This window comes from Delphinapterus leucas, chromosome 3 (genome assembly GCF_059928025.1).
Source record: "Delphinapterus leucas isolate spDelLeu-1000000601 "Yukka" chromosome 3, BTC_Dleu_Yukka2, whole genome shotgun sequence".
NCBI classification, from domain to species: Eukaryota; Metazoa; Chordata; class Mammalia; order Artiodactyla; family Monodontidae; genus Delphinapterus; species Delphinapterus leucas.
This window is the reverse complement of record NC_143131.1, coordinates 64,807,659-64,829,195: the sequence shown is the minus strand read 5'-3', so window position 1 is coordinate 64,829,195 and position 21,537 is coordinate 64,807,659. Positions and strand designations below refer to the sequence as shown.

Below are 21,537 nucleotides of genomic sequence, written 5' to 3'. Positions count from 1 at the left end.
AAGTGCTTGGTACACATGGCATCCAATAAGTACTTGAGGAGTTACTGGCGGGTTGTTTGACATTGCCCAGGACTCTTAAACCCCAGGCCAAACTGATGCTAAGCGTGTTGTTAACCCCTTCAGTGGCCCTTCCCGCCTTGCACCTCTCCCAGTCCCCAAAGTACCCTTCCTTCCCTCGCGCCCCGCCCCCGCGTTTCCACGTGCCGGAAAGTAGGCAGCAAAAGTACTTCCGGGATAGCAAAGGTCGGCCCCGGCAAGATGGCGGCGCCCTTGGAGCTCAGGTGCTGGGGAGGCGGCTGGGGGCTCCCGTCGGTGCACAGCGAGTCCCTGGTGGTGATGGTGAGGCCGCCTCGCGGGCCAGGGCGCGGGAAAGAAGGGGCGGGGCCAGAGACGCGAGGCTGGCTGGTTCGGGTCCCGGCGGCTGGGGTTGGTTCCCACCGCGCTCGGGCCCGGCCGGCCGGGGCGCTGCTCGCTGCACCGCCCGGGGCTCCCTCCCGTCCAACGAGTTACAGCCTACCCTGTGGCCCCGCCGAATCCTGGAGGAGAAGTCATGGCTTCTCCGCTTGGCTCCGAGTTTTCTCAGCCTTGCAAAGCCGTCTGTGCAGTGGAATGAAAGCCCAAAGCAGTAGGCGCGCGCTCGCCGCTCTGCATCCCTCAAACGTTTTGGGGGAAAAAAGTCCTCGAAATCTTGGTAGCGCGCAACCCCGGCTAGAAGTAGCGGGAGGGACGCAGCCCCCGAGTCAGGCGTTTCTGCCTTCTGGGGACCCGGCTTTGAAGTAAAGCTGCTCTGCAGATTTGCATTACGTATTCAGTCTAAAATGTTTTATTGCAAACTCTCTTTCAGGCTTACGCCAAGTTTTCTGGTGCACCCCTGAAAGTCAATGTCATAGATAACACCTGGAGAGGTTCAAGAGGTACAGTGTAAACTTTTAAACACCCATTTCTGCCCTCTGTAAGCACCCTCCCCCCTCTTATTTAAAGCTAGGGGGCTTGTAGCCATGGAGTACCTTGGGGTTTTAGTTCTTACCACGACCTTAGCTGTGTGTTGCTTATGTTTTGATCATTCTGAGTAATACTTCAAAGGAGAAGCCAAATCAGTGGAAATTATGAGAAATGAAAATGCTCTCCAAAACTTTTGTGTGTGTGTGTGAAATTGCAAAAACCTAAGATGAGTTACTCATTTTTTTCTTCTCCAAATGTGACTGGCATAGTTTTTAGGGTATTGGAGCCTCTTCAGAGGATATCGAGTCTCTTCCTTACATGTAAACTGTGTTGTGATTATAGGAGATGTACCAGTTTTGACAACTGAAGACAGTATTGTTTCTCAGCCGGCAAAAATACTAAACTTTTTAAGAAAACAGGTGGGTTCCTTCTGGAGAAATAGATTCTTGATCCCTGCATGTTGCTTCCAAAGAAAGTGCATTAAAAAATTTTTTTTTAGAATTCTTTTTTGGAGATACATAGGGCTTGAAATAAGAATAGATTTGAGAGTCACTGCTCTAAATCATGAGTTGTACTGTGATTCAAAAGGCATATAGTGAGTTATAGTCAATTTATATTTTCATGCAATTTGCTTGGTTTTTATTGAAGCTTAGGTGTAAGTAGATTCAATTTAACCATTTTCACTATTATACTTATTGATATGATTGTAAATTTAGTTCCATAATTGCTACACATTTTGTGCTTGGTGTGAGGTCTGAGTTCCCATCAACTAGCAACTATTTATTTTTTTAAAAGCACTTAAACTAATAGTTGCAGTTAAATGTTTCATGAAATAATGTATCCAAAATATCTGAACATGCCAAGATTTATATATCTAAAATGTTTAAACTGTAACAGTTTACATAAATGTAAAAGTTATCATTGATTTTGCCAATAGTTTAAAAAAAGAAGTCCTATATCAACAAAATTTAGAACTTTTCTCAATTGGAAGGTTTTCTCTTTTCAAGGGGAAAATGCTACTAATTAGAACTTTTTCCTTATTGTTAATAAGAATAATAATAGCCTCTATTAATTTTGTACTACATGTCATGCACTAAACTCAACTAGGTCATTAACAATCATTGAAATAATAGTTAATAATAAATAAACACCTAAAACTAACATTTATTGACCTTAACGTGTGCATGATGCTGTGCTGAGAACTTTATTTGCATTAAGCAGCATCTGTCACTGAATTTGTATTTCTCTTTTCCCCTTTTAATATGTTTGCCATTTTTGAGGAAGAATAGGAGTCCTAATTTATTTAGTTTCACTGTTTTGGGATGTTCTTGACTTATGAGGTTTTTGGTTTTTTATTTTTTAATAGAAATATAATGCCGATTATGAACTGTCAGCAAAACAAGGGGCAGATACACTAGCTTACATTGCTCTCCTCGAAGAGAAGCTTCTTCCTGCAGTGGTGAGCACTGGTGAATATTACAGTATTTTAGTGACTTACTGAAAATGTACTTAGTCGGTTTAGAAGAAAAATAATGGAAAAGGCTTAAGAGAAGAAATTTCATTTATGTATCAGTCTTGATTCTTCCATGTAACTGCAGAACTGGGTTGATTCTGTTAGACGTTCAACTAGTGGATGAAACAACAAAGTGAAAGATAATATCATTTTGGAAATAAAGATTCTCTGTGAAAGATTGGAGTTTGTCCATGTATAGAGTTGGGCCAACTATAATTCATTCATTCAACAAATATTCATTGAGCACCTACTATGTTCCAGGCCTTATTCTGGGTGCTTGGGTTAGAGCAATCAACAAAACTCACACATTTAAAAACATTGATTTATCCTTGAGTCATCCTAACTGGAAAATTTGTATGGAGTCAACTTCATTCAGAGATATTTATGAAAAACTTTCACATTGATTGAGGATCTTCCTTTTAGTAAAAGAATATCTTTGTAGTGTTTTTTCCCTCCTTTTGCAGCTTCACACATTCTGGGTTGAGAGTGACAATTACTTTACTGTGACAAAGCCATGGTTTGCTTCACGAATGCCTTTTCCCTTGAGTTTGATCCTGCCTGGAAGAATGTCTAAGGGAGCACTGAATAGGATTCTCCTGACCAGGGGAGAGCCTCCCCTCTACCACCTCCGAGATGTAGAAGCTCAGGTATGATTGGAATTACCTTCAGAGCAAGGGCCCTCCAGAGGAGGGACAAGAGAAGGAGCAGGGATGAACTTATCTATAGATGCCAGTCTGAAAAGGAGTTCTCAAAGTATCTTTCCTACCTTTGAGATGTAATCTCATCCTTATTAGATATACAGAGATGCCAAGGAGTGCCTAAATCTTCTGTCAAACAGACTGGGAACATCTCAGTTTTTCTTTGGAGATACGTGAGTGCATTCCCTTAAAAACCATTTTGATGTTTTGTTTGCATGTATTCAGTGAGCAGTTATTTAAAGAAAGTTCCCTTGCCTGGTCCTCCCACCCCATCCCCAATGAGTTTTTCACTTAAAAAAAATATTTAATGGATTTTTACTATAGGAAACTTTTTCTGTTGCGGTAATCTTACATTGACTTAATATGCTACATATGTGAATTTGAAACTTCTAAGACTATTCCCACCATGTCTCCAGTCTTTATATAACACTTATGAGTAAAAATGAATCTTTAATTTACAACTTAATTTTCTTCTAAATAAAATGGGTAGAGTATTTTTTAAAAGCTACAACTGAGTAAAACCCTAGCTGCATCATTTCTATAAGCCAGAATGGGTAGTAAACCTTTTAAAAGACCGTATTGTATACTTCAGAATTGACAAATGTATTTGAGAAAAAGTGTTTTTTTTTAACATAATCCCAAATTAATATTTTCTATGTGCTTTTAAAAAATCCTTAATTTATTTTTAGGCCTTCTACTTTGGATGCCTATGTGTTTGGTTTTCTCGCACCTCTTTATAAAGTACGCTTTCCTAAAGTTCAGTTACAAGAACATTTGAAACAGCTCTCCAACCTGTGTCGCTTTTGTGATGACATCCTAAACAGTTATTTTAGGCTTAGTCTTGGAGGTAAGCTGGTTCCTCTTCAGCTAATCTTTGTTTGCATAGAATACTTGCATATTCTCCTAAGGATGTATAAGCCAAATTCATTACTTATTAAAGAAGTTTGTATATTGTCTTTAAATGCTGGTTTATAGAACTTCAGAAAGTTGCATTTTTCCAACTTATTTTTACTCCCATGTGTTAGCTCTTCTTTAAATAGAGAAATATATATTTGCCGTTTGTCTGTTCTGGATTTTATACAGTTCTTGCTTCTTGTTCTTTAAATATTGCTCCTTTGAAGTGGGTCATTTTCTTCTAAAAGTTAACCACAGGTATTTATTGTGTCCCTGCCAAAAGATAGCATTTATCCTAATGCAAACGGGCAGTTACTTTAACTGTTGCTTCTAGCATTTTCCTGTGTGAACAGAAATGAGCAGCAGATTGATTTCGGTGAGGTGCACTCCCATGATTCCACTACTTCAAACTGATTACATCAGACTGGAGGCATAGTAAACAGAGGGCACCTGTCACTTAGGCTCTGATTCTTCGAGAGTGTTGGGCCTTGTGCTTAAGTGATTGGGACACACAATTTGTATGGGGAGAGTTGGCCAGAATTGTCCTTTTAAGGAATAGAAGTCATAAGGATCGTTGGTTTAGGGACAGTTTACTTTTTATAGTGGGTTATGTGTTTTGTATGTAATACACTTGTATATAACAAGGGAGGGGTTAGTTAGTTTGGGGGTCATGAAACTGAATAACTTTCAACCTTGTTACTTGGGAGCAGTGGTTAGCAAACCTGACTACAGAACAAATACAAAATCTTGGGTCCTATACCAGATTCACTGAATTAGAATCCCTTAGGGATGGATCCCAGGAATCTGTATTTTTTAAAGTTCCTCCAAGTACTTTGGATGCTTTATGGGTAACTGTTTGGGCCTTAGAAAGCTGTTCAAATAGTTGTAACTAAAGACCTATGTGAAATGGGGGGGAAGATACAAGTCATATTTGAGAAGGAAATGAGGACTGTTGTGCTCTAATGACCTTGGCTATCTGCATAATGCTTGGCTAACAGGGTCTCCTTAAGGACAAATTTAGTCCTTTAGCTTAGGGTTTGGTTTTGGAGCATTACTCTCCCTCTTAAGTTTGCCTTTGAACCCAGAATGGTTTTTCACTTTGCCTTTTTTGGAGGGTGTGGTGGGCAATGGGGCACTTAGGAGGGTTGGATAGACTCAATATTCTTTGAATCTAAACAGCTTGTAAGGCTTTCAGAATTTCCTCTTTCTGATTTCTGTCCTGGCTTCTTAGGCATCTCTCCTGCTGGACAAGAAACGGTAGATGCAAATCTGCAGAAACTCACACAACTTGTAAATAAGGAATCCAACTTGATTGAAAAGGTCAAGTTTACTTCAATTGTTATTTTATAGTAGTTTAGTATTTTCCTTTCTGCAATTAATATTGTTTTGGGTTATGCATTAACTTTACCTTTTCAGTTTTTCTTTTTTTTTAAGTTTATTTTTTCAGAAAGCTGTTTAAACATACATTTACTAAAGCTGTACAAAATACAGTGTTTTGAAGCCAGTAATGGCCTGATTGCTATGGGGAAAGATCTGATAATGGTATTGGATTTACTTTTACCACCCAATTAGTAGTACTTTTCAAGTTAGGAGACCCAAAAGCCTGGCTTCAAAAAAGGAGAGAGACAAACAAGAAAACACTCCTTGCTTGCTTGTCTGCTTCTTTCTGTCTCTGAGGGTTATCGTTTCTTGAGATTGTAAGCACCTGTGCTTATCCTGTCTTGCTAAAAGCACTATGGTGTTTTTTTCTTTCTTCCACGTAAATCGTTTTATTTTGTCTCCTTCCTATCCTCTGTTCTAAACGTTGTCTACAATTTTTGCCAGTGTGGATATTCTGCCACTTCGGGAGTATGCACTTGTTGAGAGAGATATTGAGGAATTGGGTAGGGGAGGGAGCCAACAATGGAAATTTCAAGGGTGATTCTAATTGGAAAAATACAAGGGAGTTATGCATTTTTTTCCTCAAATGTTTGATAAACTTGCTTTTTTTTCTTATGCAAATGCATAATGCTTTATTCTTTCACAAACTAATAGGTCATTGTGGCTTAATAACACTGGCTAGAGGATTTGGGGGATTGAGTAACAGGCACTGTGTTATATGAGCTTTATATGAGTTATCTCATTTAATCTTCACAGCAGCTCTGTGTGTGCAGGTACTTTGTCATTCCCATTTTACAGATGAGATACTGAAGCTTCGAGAGTAGCTTATAACATCACCTGCCCGAGGCCTTTCAGCTGGCAAGAGGTAGAGAGGGAATTTGAACCCTAGAAATTGGATTCCAGCATGGGCTTTGCAGTTAGTCAGTCATCTAACTCATGAATGAAAGTATGTATCCATTACTACTGTTGGTAATAGCCAGATTTATAGCTGCCACTCTCTGGAATGACCATTTTATTTCTTTTTATGGTATCGCATGTACCTCTTATTAAAGTTTGGGTAAGCTGAATGAAAGCCAAGTTTGTCTTAATTCATAGCCTAACCCAGCAAATCTCATGAGAGGAAATACACTGAGAGTTAAGTGTGGATAATGGAAAGATTACTCAGACTGTTTTAGATACTTTTCTGCTAGATGAAGGCTGTCCAGTATAGCTTCCATTTCTATCTGTGGCAAATTCATTAGACATGTGAAGGGAACCATGAAATACCTACATATGCAGAAAGTGAAGCCGGGAGGCCCTGTCACCACTTGGTACAGTTCCATTTTGGCATCATCAATATATGAGAGTTTCCTGACCCTATATCAGCACCTCTCTCCACCCCACTTCCCATCTGCTCTTCAGTACAGTTCACTGTTTGCTACAAGACATTAGAACAACAAATTCTATTGGCTACCACCATTCACCATTTAGACAGGAAATCTAGAGCTTAAAAAAAAGAAAGAGTTATGTTTGAGGAACTTAGTTCTTGCAAGGAAAAAAAAGACATCACAATTGATTCAGATAGTTCACTGGGAATACTTTTTCCCTCGGAAAATTAAGAGTTAATCTTTTATTCTTTTCCCTTTATTATGAACCCTATGTACCTCTGCTGAAACATTTCCCCTGTACTTTATAAAAGCATCTAGAGAAGATAAGAGAGAGTTTTGGGCTGCTTATATTCAGAACTCTAAAAAAGCCTACCTATCAAGTAGGTGATAAGATGCTATATTCTGTTGGTTTTGGGTCATTGATGGCAGCTGCTTTCAAGTCTTCTATGAAGCAGCTTAACACCAGGACCTTGCACTCTGGTTTTGGGGTACCCTGGTTAAAGGTAGTTTTCTAAGTAGTTTTCTAAGGTCTGACTCAGTTCTAAGTAACCCCTGTCCTAGTGTTTCCCGGGATGCTAACGTACTCCTTAGGGTAAGTCTGAAACTCTTGGACATTTTCTAAATATGTTCTTGATTTGTTTCTCTGGAATAGACTTAGAACTTTGCAGTGCCTCTGGATTAGGTCTAAAGAATTTATCCTTCTTTCTGTATCTTTTCTTAGCTTCTCTTGGTCTAAATAGTCATAGCCTTAAAGAGGTGATCTTTCTGAGTAGAGTACAGGTCATTTTTATTGAGGCAATGAGATATAGTTGAAAGAACAATAGTGTTAGAATAAAAAGACCTGTGTTCACATTTCAGCTCTGATGCCAGCTTTGCAACCTAATGCAAATCTGGTAACCTTTCTGAGCTTCATTTTGCTTATCTGTAAAGTAGGGAATGATTGTGTCCGCCTTTTTTTTTGTTTTTCCTTTACAGTTGTGTTGGGAAGATCAAATGAGAACATACTTTGTAAACTGTGGAGAGTAATGTAACAGAAATACTGCTTTTACACTTAATATTAGAAGATCTCTTACGCCAAGTTGTGCTGTGGTTGAGTTCAGTAGACTGTTCATTATGTGGAATTACTGTAATTTTGTGAAGTCATCAAGGATGAGCCATATTGCTTTCATACATATACTGAGTCAGCCAGTATTTAGGTATGATGTTTAGAATTCTTGAGAGATTATTTGCAAGAAAAAGGTTTCTCTAGCAGTCCTAGAAACATAAGGTTCGGTACTCTTCTAGACTATAGTTTGGATGGGGAGGCCACAGTCCATATAAGTGGTGCCATAGCCATAAGTCAGATGTACCTTTTGTACTTTCCACAGATGGATGACAATCTTCGCCAAAGCCCTCAACTTCCTCCTCGGAAACTGCCAACACTTAAATTGACTCCAGCAGAAGAAGAAAGTAATTCCTCACAACGGCTGTCACCCTGACAGTCTTCATGCTTTGTGTCCAAAGTCATATAATTGTTGCAGTAATCTCTTACAGTAAGTGTGTGAAGGCAAAAAGAAAATTCATGAATAGGTATAAGGAAGACTCTAAAACAAAAGAAACTTTCTATGACAGCAATTCTTTTTTAGTTAGGAAGCTCATGTTTTAGCTTGGCAATGCACTTTAAGTAACATCAAGGTAAATGCTAAATGAACTTGGGGAAAAAAGAAAACACGTTGTACTGTAAATAAAAAACCTGCCTTAACCTTGGCAGATTTTTGCCTTTGGTTCACATGTTGCTGGCCCAAAGCTACACTTCTGTTCTGAATGCGCACTGTTAGTTTATCCAAGTTAATTTATTAATTTAGTATCCTTATACCAGTCTAAATATCTAATATGTGGCTCTTTGGCTGAAGTCTTTTTTTCTTCTGTTTAGAAATCTGATGCCTATTTTAGATGTTAGGAAAAATACATTATTCTAATATTCTATTTACTTCAATAGAAAAGCCTGTATTTAACTTTAAAAAGCAATGAGGAATGTGTTTTTTAATTATGCTCTCATAAGTCTAATCTTTGGGGGAGTTACTACCATACATATAAATATTAAAGATGGTTATATATAATATTTGTCTGACTATATGCACTTCAATATAACAGTATTTGCTCATGTGTTCAATACAGGTTAGCAAGGGCTGTTTTAATTTATTGGAGCTTTAGACCTGTGTATTTGTAGTACATCTTTAACTCTAGTCATCTCTTTCTTGGGTTGATTTCGGGAGAGCTGAATGTGTTAGCATCGTTATTATGCCAGGCTGTAAAGTCTAACTGACACTTGCCCGGTTGTTAGACACTACTCAGGAGGAGCTTACTGCCAGAGAACTAGAAGTACCTACCGTGCACCTGGTCCAGGTTCACCATGCTTGGCTCAGACCAGTGTTCTTCCTAAGAAACATATCATGTAGTCAAAACCTTTATGACAACTAATTATTTTCCATAGAGTTAACTACAGTTGAAGGATTCAATGGAGTAATCGGAAATAGCAGATTTTAAAGAACATTTTCTATTTATTGGTTGCTGAACTGTTCAAAGATTTCCTGTGCGGGTAATTTTACTTACAATAGAATCTTGCTTATTTTAGTGGCTGAGGTGCTTCTGCTGTCCTAAAACTACTTCTGGGGTTTTTAAAATATAGGACCATGTTTTTGATTAGTGTCTTAAAAGATTACTATGGTGCTCAGCAAATCTTGTCACATCCTGCAGAAACCCCCAGGTTAGGAAAGCAGTTTTGGACTCAAGAGACTTGTCTAATTTGAGCTGAGTGGAACTCAGCTGTGTTTGACCTGCATCCTCTCAATTTGTTCTGTATTTAGGTAGCTATTTATACAGAAGTCTTCATGTCATTGTAAATATTTTTTCTTGCAAGTTTTAATGAGAAACAGGGTAGTCTTCAAAGTCTTGTTCATCTGTTTGGATGCATTGAGAGAAACTAATGAGTTTCACATTACTTCTGCAACAGGTGGGGGAGTGTGTGTGTGTGTGTGTGTGTGTGTGTGTGTGTGTGTTACGCGTTAGTCTTCTGTTAGAGCCCGGCACTAATGAGTTTCACATTACTTCTGCAACAGGTGGGGGAGTGTGTGTGTGTGTGTGTGTGTGTGTGTGTGTGTGTGTGTGTGTGTGTGTGTGTGTGTGTGTGTGTGTTACGCGTTAGTCTTCTGTTAGAGCCTGGCAATCGGAAATGACCCCAGGACTCCGTTGTCCTCTAGGACGGATGTTTATTGGAGATGGGTGGTCAGCGCGTTAATCTGCTTGTGCCTTAGCCAGGGTTAGTCATTTTCGATTAGGATTTCTGCTAACACTTTCAAAAAGTATTTGAAGTGACTTACAATTGTCAGATATGTAAAACAGGACAATTAAAATTAGTTTTCGGCAAAATAAAAAATTTGTAGGAGAAAGAACTATATTAACCCTAACAGATTCTAAAATTGAGTGGTAAATTTAACTCCAGGTTTCTCCATGGGCAAAGTCAAAGGATAATACTGGGTTATGTCAAGTTTTCTGTCAATAAGGTTACTACTGTCCACGAGTAAGCAAAATGTGTTTACATTTTTATAAGAATGTGTAATATCGTATTCTTACAACACAAAGATGCAGCCAGTAAGCATACTGTAATGTTTGGTGTGTTGAAAGTTTAATAAAAAAATATCATTCTAGAATAACAAGTATCCTTTTTTAGTAGAAAGACGACTGTAAATATGATTTATTTCCTTTTGGTCATTCCTGCTTTGAACTGCCTTTAGCTGTATGCTATATAGGCCATGATGCTTCCAGACTATCTTTCCTAAGATGCAAAATATGATTTAGATAAGTGAGAATTTATATGCTGGGTTACTTAGTTGAGGTTTTTGGTATAAGCTAATGAGATGCTAGGAAGCTATCACTGAACACAAACCACTCCAGGGATCAGCCACACATATAGGAAGCTCTTGGAAAGGAATAACTGGGCAGAGAGCTTTTGAGCAACCTGTCAGGATATGCTTTGGATAAAGTTTGAGTTCGCTGAGATAAGTGGTCCACAGTCTTAAAATACTGTGAGCCACTTTCTTTTGGAAGTTATGGTGGAGGATAATATGAGAAAAGGGACTATGTTTGTGTTTATGTTTCTTGGTAGTATAGGATGAGAAAATTGGTCAGATAATTCCCATAAGATAAAGATCTTTTCATCAACAAACTGTCATCAGTTATCCATAAGACCGGCCATTCCCCTAAGACCAAAGAAACTGTAAAAGACCTTTAAGGACAGTCATTCCTACACAATGTTTTTCCCCCCTAAAAGGTTGGCACTGACAAACGAATTAAATTTCAACCTAGACATGTTTGTTTTATTTTTTGAGTGCTAGAGGATTAGAGATTTTATGTTAAATCTGAAGCATTTTGATTTCCATTTGTAATTTCTGTTCATTTAATGTGGCTAGATATATTAACTTAAAGGAATGGGGAAGCTTATTTCAATCAGAGCTAAGTTACAATTTTCAGAAGTCTGCAAAAATGGAAGAAAACTAGACATCAAAAGAGGCAGAAATTGGTAACAGTATCTCAGAAAACCAATTTTTAAAGGTAGTATCATGTGATAAAAGTGGTATTTGAAGTCAGTAGTATGTTTTCTTAGAGCCTCTTCCAGGAATAGACATTTACCATGTTATTAGATTTTTCTTAAACTGTTTACTTTTTCATAAACTGTCAAAAATTGTATCCCTCTGAAACCAAAATATAAATGCTTAAATGTAAAGACAGGAAGCTGAGGGATGGTTACATAGGATCTCTCTGTACTATTTTTGCAACTTCTTTTTGTGAGTCTATAATTATTTCAAAATAAAAGGGTTTTAAAAATAAATTCAATGAGCTTATCATTATCTAGATAAACTATGATTTAAAATTTAATGCTTTAAACATAGTATTCAGTTCCAGATTAATAAATGCATAATATAAATTAATTTATTTCATTCTTGAGTTTAAAGAAAAAGAACAACTCAGGTTTATAACAAATGATAATCTGAAGATCTGTTTTGCCTTATCAGCAAAGAAAAAACAAGAACCCCTAAAACCAAGAACCCCTTTTCCCTAGGAGATTAAAAATTCTACGGTTTTATGTTTGTAATTGTATCTTTTTTCCCTATGGTATGGTATCCTTTTATGAGGATAAAATATTTTGGGAAAAAACTCCTCCATGTCTCTGTGTGGTGATCCTTCTTTGTTTTGCAAGTGTTCTCTACACTAGGATCATGCTTTGATGAACAAAATGCAGTGTGTCTGTGTGCTTTTTGTTTTTTAAGTTCACAGGGATTTAGTGATTGACTTTGTCTTGGTTTAATTATTTATATAATTGAAATCCTGAGCAGAGCCACATATTATATTTGGGTTGTAATGACGGCCTTTTGTATATGTTGTTGGCATTTAGAATTATCTTTTGCCTTTTTTCTTGTTCAGCTCTGTGGAACTTACATTTACTTTTCAATGTTTTCATATTTCCTAAGAAATTACTAGATTTTTAAGAAGTTCGTTGTTAATTACATGAACCAAAGGTCAGTAATCCTAGTCTCAAAGGTTTAACTGAAGTTTCATTAGATCTTCAAAATGTTGATTTTCATAGAGATGTAAAGATGGAGTGCTTTGCTTTTTTTTTTTTTTAAGGGTTTTTAAAATTATTTAGCCCCAAACTCTTGTTGGGATATAATGTTTGCGAGAAGCCCAGGTTACCTCCCCTAGACTTAAAATTATTGTGATTGAGGTGGAGAGGTATCCTTGGAATCAAAAAGCATACGAAAATCATTTGTTCCAGACGGGGAGGCCAATGATTACTGATGAGAATGAACATTCTTGAACAATGATAGAAGAAAGGGTAGCTTTGAGTTGGATGTTTGTAAACAGAGAGTGGAATGTTATGATAAAAGACTATTCAGAGCAAAACAAAGTAGTTCCTTTAAAAAAATGCAGGAAAATAAGTCTTTATATCCTCATTATTATTAATTTGAAGTTATATTGTAAGATAGTTTTAAACTATAATTCAGTTCTTTGGAGAAGCATTTCAAGATATATTTTGGCAGAATATATTGTTATTATATGAATAGTGGGTTCTTTGGCTAAATAGGGAAGTGCTGGGTTAGACAAAGTTAAGTTACTGTAGGCTTCTCAGCACCTTACGTACGCTGTTGGTGGTTTCAGACTCCAAGAAGGGCCTGTATTTTATACACTATTTTCCTAATTTATTTTTATGTGGATTTTTTTTTTTTTAAGTAGGTGTCATGTGGGGTTTGTGTTCTGAGAAATACACTTAGGGAAATGCTGCCCTAAGAGTGCTTCTGCTTGTTTGTACTCATTGCAGAGGTTTCCAGTTGTTGGCTGCCCTTCTAGTGAGTGGTGATAAAATGGAAGCGACAGGTTGGGGCTCCCTAGGACCATGGAGTTGACTGAGGATTGGCTGTGGGTTTAGATAGGTTGGTTATTTAGGCACATGTGAGGCCCTTGGTCAGTCCAGCTGCTTCCCTAGAATCCCAGTTGGCTTGGAACAGCTGTACAGGAGTGTGAGCTGGTGGTTTCAGAGAACTAACCACTTGTTAGGCATCTATGAGACAGAGGGAACCAACTTGGAATTCCATTCCAAACTGTTTTTGGCTGTGCTTTAAAAGTACCAGAAAGGCGGTGAGTATTTATAGCATTAAAGTCACATACAAGCTAGTTATTATATATATATATATATATATATATATGCACATGCATACACACATAGTGTCTTAGAAAGTGTACAGTTGCTTCCGTGACAAAAGCAAAGAAAGTTTAATATTTTCAACTTCTATTACTGAAGACATGGTCTAAAAAAGGATTGTATGTTTGTGTATGCATTTTCTAGGATGAGGGTTTACAGTTTTTATTAAATTCTCAGCAAGTTTCTGTATCCCCCCAAGTTTAAGCCTCACTAGACCTTCTAATTTCAGAGGACTAAGTATATCTGATTTCATTTCAAAGTATAAAACCAGTTCACTCATCAGGCATAAGGATGCTCTTTGTTTTCTGCAGTGTATATGGTTGCATATTTGGAACTGCATGCTTTGGATGTGTATTTGTTGGAAAGCTTGCCTTTGGGTTTGAGTTGTGGTGTGGTGAACATCTGGCCATGTGCAAAGCAGTTGGATCTTTGTTCTGATTCTTTAGATCTTCTCATGCAAATTCAGAGAAATGCCTTCTAATCATTGAGTTTACATGTCCCGGATCCCTGGATGTCTAGAAACAATGGCTTGCCAGAGTTTGCGTCAGTCCTGAGGGAGTCACGCACTATAGAGGAGGCTGTGTTCGCTATTTGTTCTTTGACCTGTTGGCTGCCTCTCTTGCAGTGCTGGCGTCTTATTTCTTGGAGAAGGACGGGCGTTCTCAAGCTTTTATGTTAACTGCATAAAGATGAGCTTTATTCTTCTTCTGACTTGATGTTTTATTTTGTGAAATAGGAAATAATGTCTTTCCATTTTTCTGTTCATCGCAAAGTGGAAATTTGAGGTGTTTGTAATATAACTTTAGCTTTCTGGAAGACTGATAGCAAAGAAGACAAGTAAGAAATTTATGTATACTCATATTGGTTTTGTTCCACCAAGCTTATCTTCAAATGGTATACATTTGAAACATCTGTTCTAGTGTATAAACACTGTAGTTTTGTTATGAAGTAAACAATCTTAAAATAAGTATTGTTGGTCATAATTTCAATATTCTAGCCTTGCCTTGTGTGAATATATTTTACTCAGAGACTGTGTATAAATACCCAGAAGTGGTGATGATGATCAATGTTGTAAAGAATTTATTCTGATAAATGAGAAACTGGATATAATGTCAAAATAGCTATTTTCACAATAAAATCTCAAGTTGCTCAAATGTTTATTAATTCCTGGTTTAATGTTACTTATTCCTTCAGGTGAATATTTCATTGGGAAGAATTTTGGGGTCATTCAAAATAGTTTTGTGCTGGGACTGAGCTAGATAGAGGGTTGTTCTTTTTAAAATGTCCATTCTTTCTGTGATGCATTGAGATCACTTGTACTCTTTCCAGCCTGTGCTAAAGGAGGTTAGAGGCCTGCTCCCTAGGCCATTGTGTGTGTGTAACATCAGACAGCTCACACAACTTTTCAGGACTCTAGTTAGCTTATCTCTTTGGCTTTATAAGTTTCTTAAAATTTTTTTTTTGGTCACACAATTTTCAGGACTCTAGTTAGTTTACCCCTTTGGCTTTATAAGTTTCTTTAAAATTTTCTTTTTTTCTCACCTAGAAAGTCCAGTGATGTTCCGTGTAATTGGATGGAAGGCATACACTGAGAAAAATAATGCAACTTTAGTTAGTGGGGAAGATATTCATATATTTTGCTTTTTTTTTTTTTTTTTTTTTTAATTGGGTAGCATATATGGGTATGGAGAACCCTGTTAGGGCTGTTAGTCTAGTAAGGGCAGGTTCCCTGAGGGGATGAGTATTTGTTAGTAGAGTTTATTTTTTTTAATTGAGGTATAATTTATGTATAGTAAAATGCATCAACCTTCCAAGTAGAGCTGTTCAGGTATGTATTTCTCTCACATGAGAAGCCAGCTACATCTTTGTTGATACTTCTATCGCCAAAGAATACAAATCTTAATTGCGTATGAACTTTGGGTTTCAGATGAAATGCCCTTGGGTGGATTGAGGTGGTAATGATCACTTACTTCTTGCAAGAGAGCAGGAAAGAAGAGTTGGTGGTGGTGGGATAATAGAATTCTTTTGGGGAAAGACAACTGTTGGATTGGCTAAAAAGTTCATTCGGGTTTTTCCGTAAGATGGTATTTGGAGTCACAAAGCTGAGAACCTTTCAACAAACACCTTCAGAATTTTTCGTTCTTAATTGCTCAGCTTAGAGGCTTGACTTTGGTCTGGGACTATTTGGGGTGCTCAAAAGCTCCTGAATATTTAGTATGATGTCCTTTGGTGAACAGTAGGCTGCAACGTAGGTGGTGCTCTGTTTTTCTTTTGCCATTAATAGCAGCCATTGGTAGGAAAACTTTTAAGTTTTCCGTATGGGGATCTTGTCCTAAGTGAATCTCCATAGGAGAAAGATTGAAATAAAGGGGAAACCACTAAGATCACTGTGGACTGCGCGTATGTTTGAGACAGGTATATATGAGAACAAGAAGGAAATGGTGGTGGAGAATGTAAGAATTTGTCTTACTCCATCTTGTAATTAAGTTCCTAGTTGTAAAGCAAAGGAGATACACATCCCTTCTTGATCTGACAAGAAGTTCAGGAGAAACGATGAGAAAACATGGCACATTTCTCCAGGTACATTAGTCAGCCTCCTGGAATGCTTTAGACGTCTATGATTACGAAATGAAGACAGCTGTGCATCGTCAAAGACGTTGCTAATTTCTAACACAGACAACTCGCTCCAAAAGTTGTACTTTTCCAAGTAAGAGAGGGGCTATTATATTTATCCTGCTTTTTGAGTAAGCGAGTGAAAATAGGGAAATCTTGACATTTATAAATAAAATTAGGGATTGGTTTTTTTTTTTTTTTTTGCGGTACGCGGGCCTCTCACTGCTGCGGCCTCTCCCGTTGCGGAGCAACAGGCTCCGGACGCGCAGGCTCAGCGGCCATGGCTCACGGGCACAGCCGCTCCGCGGCATGTGGGATCCTCCCGGACCCGGGCACGAACCCGTGTCCGCTGCATCGGCAGGCGGACTCTCAACCACTGCATCACCAGGGAAGCCCAGGGATTGGTTTTTCAGATCCGAGTTTCGGGCAGGTGGTCGTCTCAAGAATTCACATTTTGAAAAACTTAAGAAATCTTTTGGTGTAGAAGGAAGCATGACGCTTTCCAAATATCACAGTTAAGACCAAACAGATTTCAGTTTTATTTTAAATGCAAGAAGCAAACTGACTTATTTGAAGACTGTCAGATTGTGCCTATTCTGATATGTGTTGTCCCAGTTCTGTCTATGAGGGGGGAATTGTCATTTTCATCTAATGAGCATGGTTTACGTTTTGTATTACATATAATATGCAGTTCACAGAGTGACTGCTGCTAAAATGGTTTAGAAAAAGGTGGGAAGGGATATAGTAGATGTAGAAATTAAAAGGAAAAAGAACCAAAGAGAAAGGAACTCTAAATATGATGTAATTGGGGCTGTGGCGAGGAAGAGGAATGGAATGTAGAAAGACAGTGGATTTTAGAGTTAGAAAGCCTGGCTTAACACAGCGCACCAAACTGGTGATTTTAAGCAAGTCACTTGATTCTTAGTCTGCATTACTATTCGTTGCAATGCAATGGAATAATTGAATCTGGATGTATGAACATTTTTATGTGTTTGTTTTTTTTAAAAAAAATCATTAAAATTTAGACACTACCAATAGGAAGAGCCCCATCCCACCCCTTATGAATAACCTCTGTTAACTTATTGGTATCTAGTCTTTCAGTCTTCTGTTTTCTACACACACACACACACACACACACACACACAATTCTGTATATATTGTAATCCTATATAGTATGTACTATTCTGTAATATGCTTTTTCACTTAGTGTTCAGAAAATCTTGTAGGTCACTACATATTCTACATGATTTTTAAAGGCTGTGTGCAATTTCAGTGCATGATGTTACATTGTTTATTTCATTCCTTTGCAATGGACATTAGGGTAAATTCCGCTTGTAATGGTCTTTGTTATATGTTATTAAGTTGTTTCTCAGGAAGATGCACCACTTTATATTCTCCAATGCCCTGTGTAGGAGAGCCTGTTTTACTACAACCCCATGAACTTTGAGTTCTTTATCTCATCACTAATCTAAAAGGTAAAAAATAGTTTATTTATTTATTTAATATGTATTTCTTTGATAACTAGTAAGGGTGAATATTTTCCCCATATGTCTACAGTCCATTTGTGTTTCTTCTGTAAGTTGTCTATTCATATTCTGCATAAAAGGAAAATTACTTAACTTCTCTGAAACCCTGTCTCCTCTGCTGTAAGAGGGGGTTTCCATGTGGTCTAAATGGAATAACACATTGCAGATCCAGAATATGGCAGGCATGCAACAGTATTGTTTTCCTTCGTGTTATTTCCTGGATTAAGAGCTCCCAGAGGATGGAGACTCTTTATTTATCCCAGCACCTAGTACAGTGCTTGGAACAGAGAAGAAGCTCAAAAAGTTTTTGAGGAAGGAGGAATAGCTGGGATTCGAAAATATTTTGAGTATATCAGGAAAAGGAGTGAGAAAAGTTGAAGCCGAGATCCAATGAATAAGCAGTGAGAAAACTGGTGGGTTCCTTATAAGCTTATTATTCAAATGGAAGAATTTAGGTTTTATTCTCAAAGCTCCACAAGAAACAATTTCTTACAAAGTGGCTAAAGGACGTTAAATATTTGTATTCAAGGCCATAAGTAGCCTTGAGAAGTTGAGTTATTATTTTGTAAGCTAATGAGTACATATTTTAAGTACACTAAGAAAGGTGACTAATTAAAGGAATTAATAATTAAAATTTCTGAAAAGTGAATAATTAAAAAAATGATTAATTCTAATTTCCATATATTAGATTTGCCTAGACTAGGAGTAAACATGCAATAATAATATAATCATATTTTAAAATGGTAATAAGTTAAAGTAACCCAGAGTTGTGGTGCCTCGAAAGGAAGGAAGAGAATTGGTGTCAGGTCTTGTTTTATCCAACATGCCCTGGGATAATGGGGGAGAGAGTCAGTGATTCGTTAATGAGAGTTGCAGATGGCTCTAAATTGAGAAGTATTGTAAACAGCAGGAATGACTGAGAAATGATACAAAAGGAGCCGGAAATGTTAGGAACATGGACAGGAAATCAAATGATTCAGCCTGGAGTAATGCAAGCCAGTCTGACATCTGGGGCCAAATAAGAAGAAATAGAGATATTCCATGAAAGAGACAAACATGAAAAACAGTCACATCTCAAAGGAGATTGTGGGTGTGGGGAGGGAGTAGAGGAAAACAAGAGAATTAAGAAGCAGGAACTAATGATATGTGCCCAGTACTATGATTTGGTACTTTCCGTGTTGATTTCTTTTTGACTGAGGTTAAAGCAATTTAGTGCTATGTAAGAAATAGAGTTTTTGAGGATTGACTCAGTACCTAGTGAAACAAAAGCTCAGCCTGTCTTTTAGTTGATCCTAATGATTGTTAGAGTGTTATCAGTATAGAGAGCATTGTGGAAGTGGCTGGAATCTTCAGAAAAGCTCTAGTAGGATAGATCACCTGCCATACTCCTACCTGGCATCTCTCATTCAGTGGGTGTTGCCAGGAACTCTTGGAGCAGCTCCCTCCAGGCTATCCTAGTTGCCAGCAGCATGAGAGGGCCTTACAAAACCTTTGGTGGGTTAGTACAGGGTCCAGCTTAAGCAAAAATAAGATGTGAGTTTCACAATGGCTGCTCCATGAGGCAGTCTGTTCCTTCCAGCATTTCTTAGTATCCCTTATCCTTCTCTCTTGCTATAAAAGTCTAGTGATCATTTGTATTTTCTCTAGATGTCAATAAACTAAAGTCAGATTTATTGGCAATATTGGCCCACTTTAGGAATCTCCAACTCTTTTTTTTTTTTTTTTAATAGAGCCACCACTTCTCATATTTTCAGTTACAAGGGCTTTAGGAATTGGGTCACAGTGAGGACCTCGTGGAGATGAAGAGGAAGAGGACCAAATTATTCTAGGGAGGACAAACCCCTAAGAGGTGATGCTTACTGTATCTGTTCCCCATCCCGAGGAGAAGACCAGAACATTGGTGCAAAGAGTATGCTGAAGGAGTGAGCTGGAAAGGAGAGGTGTCAAAGACCTATCGCTTGTAGTTCCAGTTGTAGCTTGTAATGTATGTTAATGGCTCAAATTGGAAGCTTGAAGCTGAACGTGTCACCTACACCCAGACATATTTGTCTTGTAACAGAAGGTCCTTATGGCTAAAAAAAATTCATTCATGTATTCAACAAGTATATACTGAGTGTCCCCTATGTTCCAGGCACTGTTCTTAGTACTGAGGATACATCAGTGGACAAAACACAGATCTTGGCTCTTGGGGTACTACATTTTAGCCGGGGGGGGGGACAATTAATAATTAACCTAATAAGCAGAGTATATAATGTAGTAGAAAGTGGAGGTGCTATGGCAAAAGAAAGTAAAGCAGGATAAAGGGGCTGGGAGTGCTGGGATTGGGGGCAAGTGACAGTATTAAATACGGCAAGATAGGCTTCATTGTGAAGATGAGCAAAGACTTGAAAGAAGTGTTGGGCGGCCTTCCAGATATCTGATGAAGAACATCCTAGGTGGAGCAGTAGTCCTAAGGGAAGGTTTGTCTGGCATGTCTGAGAATCAGCAAGGAGGCCAGTGTCTCTGGAGCAGAGTGAGCAAGGTGGAGAGTGAAAGAGATGAGATCGGTGAGCTAAGGAGTGGGAGATAACCAGGTAAGAGCCTGTGGGCATTTGTAAGCCTTTGGCTTTTACTCTGAGCCATTTCAAGGTTTTGAGTACAGAAGTGATGTCACTGATTACTTTTTAAAAGGACTACTTGAGCTGTGATGCTGAGGATTGACAAGGGTGTGAGCAGGAAGACCAACTGAGAGCATATTATAGTAATCTAGCCAAGAGATGGTGGTGGCTCAGATGGATTAGGATGGTAGCAGTGGAAGTGGTAAGAAGAGGTTGGATTCTGGATGTATTTTCGTGTACCGTCAACAAGATTTTTTGACTGATTAGATGTGGGTTGTGAGAAAAAGAGAAGTGACTTAAAGATTTTTGGCATGAGCACTGGATGGATCAAGTTGCCATCACCTGAGATGGGAAAGGCTCTGAGGACAACAGCTTTTGAGGGGTGATTGGGAGTTCCATTTCTGACATGTTGAGTTTGTGATATCTTTTACATATCCAAGTGGAGATGTTGAGTAAGCACTTGAGGAGATATAAGTTTGGAGTTCAGGAGATACAACTGAAGAGTCATGAGTATAAAGATGTTATTTAAAACCATGCGACTGAATGAGATCATCAAGGATTTAAGTTATAGAGAAGAGAAGAGTACTAAGAACTGAGACCAGGGACACTCTGAACATGAAAGGAGGCCTGAGACCAATGAGGCTGGAGGAAAATCAAAAGAAGGTGATGTCCTTGAAGCCAAATGAAGAAGGAAGAGGGAGTGATTAAGTGCAGTGACTAGAGCTGATGGGTTATGTAAGATGGGGACTGTGACTTGACCATTGGATTTAGCAAAATGACCTTGATGAGCAGTTTCCATGGAGGGGTGGATAGGAATAGGTTCAAGAGAGACTAGGAGGAGAGGAATTGGGAAGAGTGAGAAGAAACAAATGATGACGGGGATAATTGTAAAAAGCATGACAGAGCTGGGAAAGACATCTAGAGGTAAAAATGCCTTCCTGTGGGTCCTTGAGCTCCCACCAAGAACGTAGCTACCTATTTATTTATGTATGTTTATGTATAGCTGCAAATCAAGTCAGCATGCAACCAGCAGTGCTGAGCTAGGTCATTAGGAAACCTTCCCTTTAACAGAGATTCAAATGGGGTTTAATAGAGTTTGTCAAGGGACTTCTTATTTATTACAAAAATGTCGCTATTTAAAACATGGGATTCTTCTCAAAATGATGAGCTAAATTCTTTTGTGAATAAGCATATTAATACATTTATACTTAGTTAAGCCAGAGGATGCAGGGACGAAGTCAATCACTGGAGTATTTTCTTCTTTGTCTAGA

The 21,537-nt window shown here is 38.1% G+C and overlaps 1 protein-coding gene across 2 annotated transcripts; it reads left to right on the top strand.

Moving 5' to 3' along the window:
• The first annotated feature begins 250 nt into the window (after positions 1 to 250).
• MTX3 (metaxin 3) lies at positions 251 to 14,694 on the top strand. Of its 2 annotated transcripts, XM_022593890.2 has the most exons (9): positions 251 to 339; positions 845 to 914; positions 1,285 to 1,361; positions 2,309 to 2,401; positions 2,920 to 3,102; positions 3,250 to 3,326; positions 3,843 to 4,000; positions 5,279 to 5,367; positions 8,162 to 14,694. In XM_022593890.2, the coding sequence occupies exons 1-9, from the start codon at positions 259 to 261 to the stop codon at positions 8,270 to 8,272; spliced, it is 939 nt and encodes a 312-aa protein (XP_022449598.1). In that variant the 5' UTR covers positions 251 to 258; the 3' UTR covers positions 8,273 to 14,694. The 2 variants fall into 2 exon arrangements, with proteins under 2 accessions (XP_022449598.1, XP_022449606.1); XM_022593898.2 differs by lacking the exon at positions 2,309 to 2,401.
• The last annotated feature ends 6,843 nt before the right edge of the window (positions 14,695 to 21,537 follow it).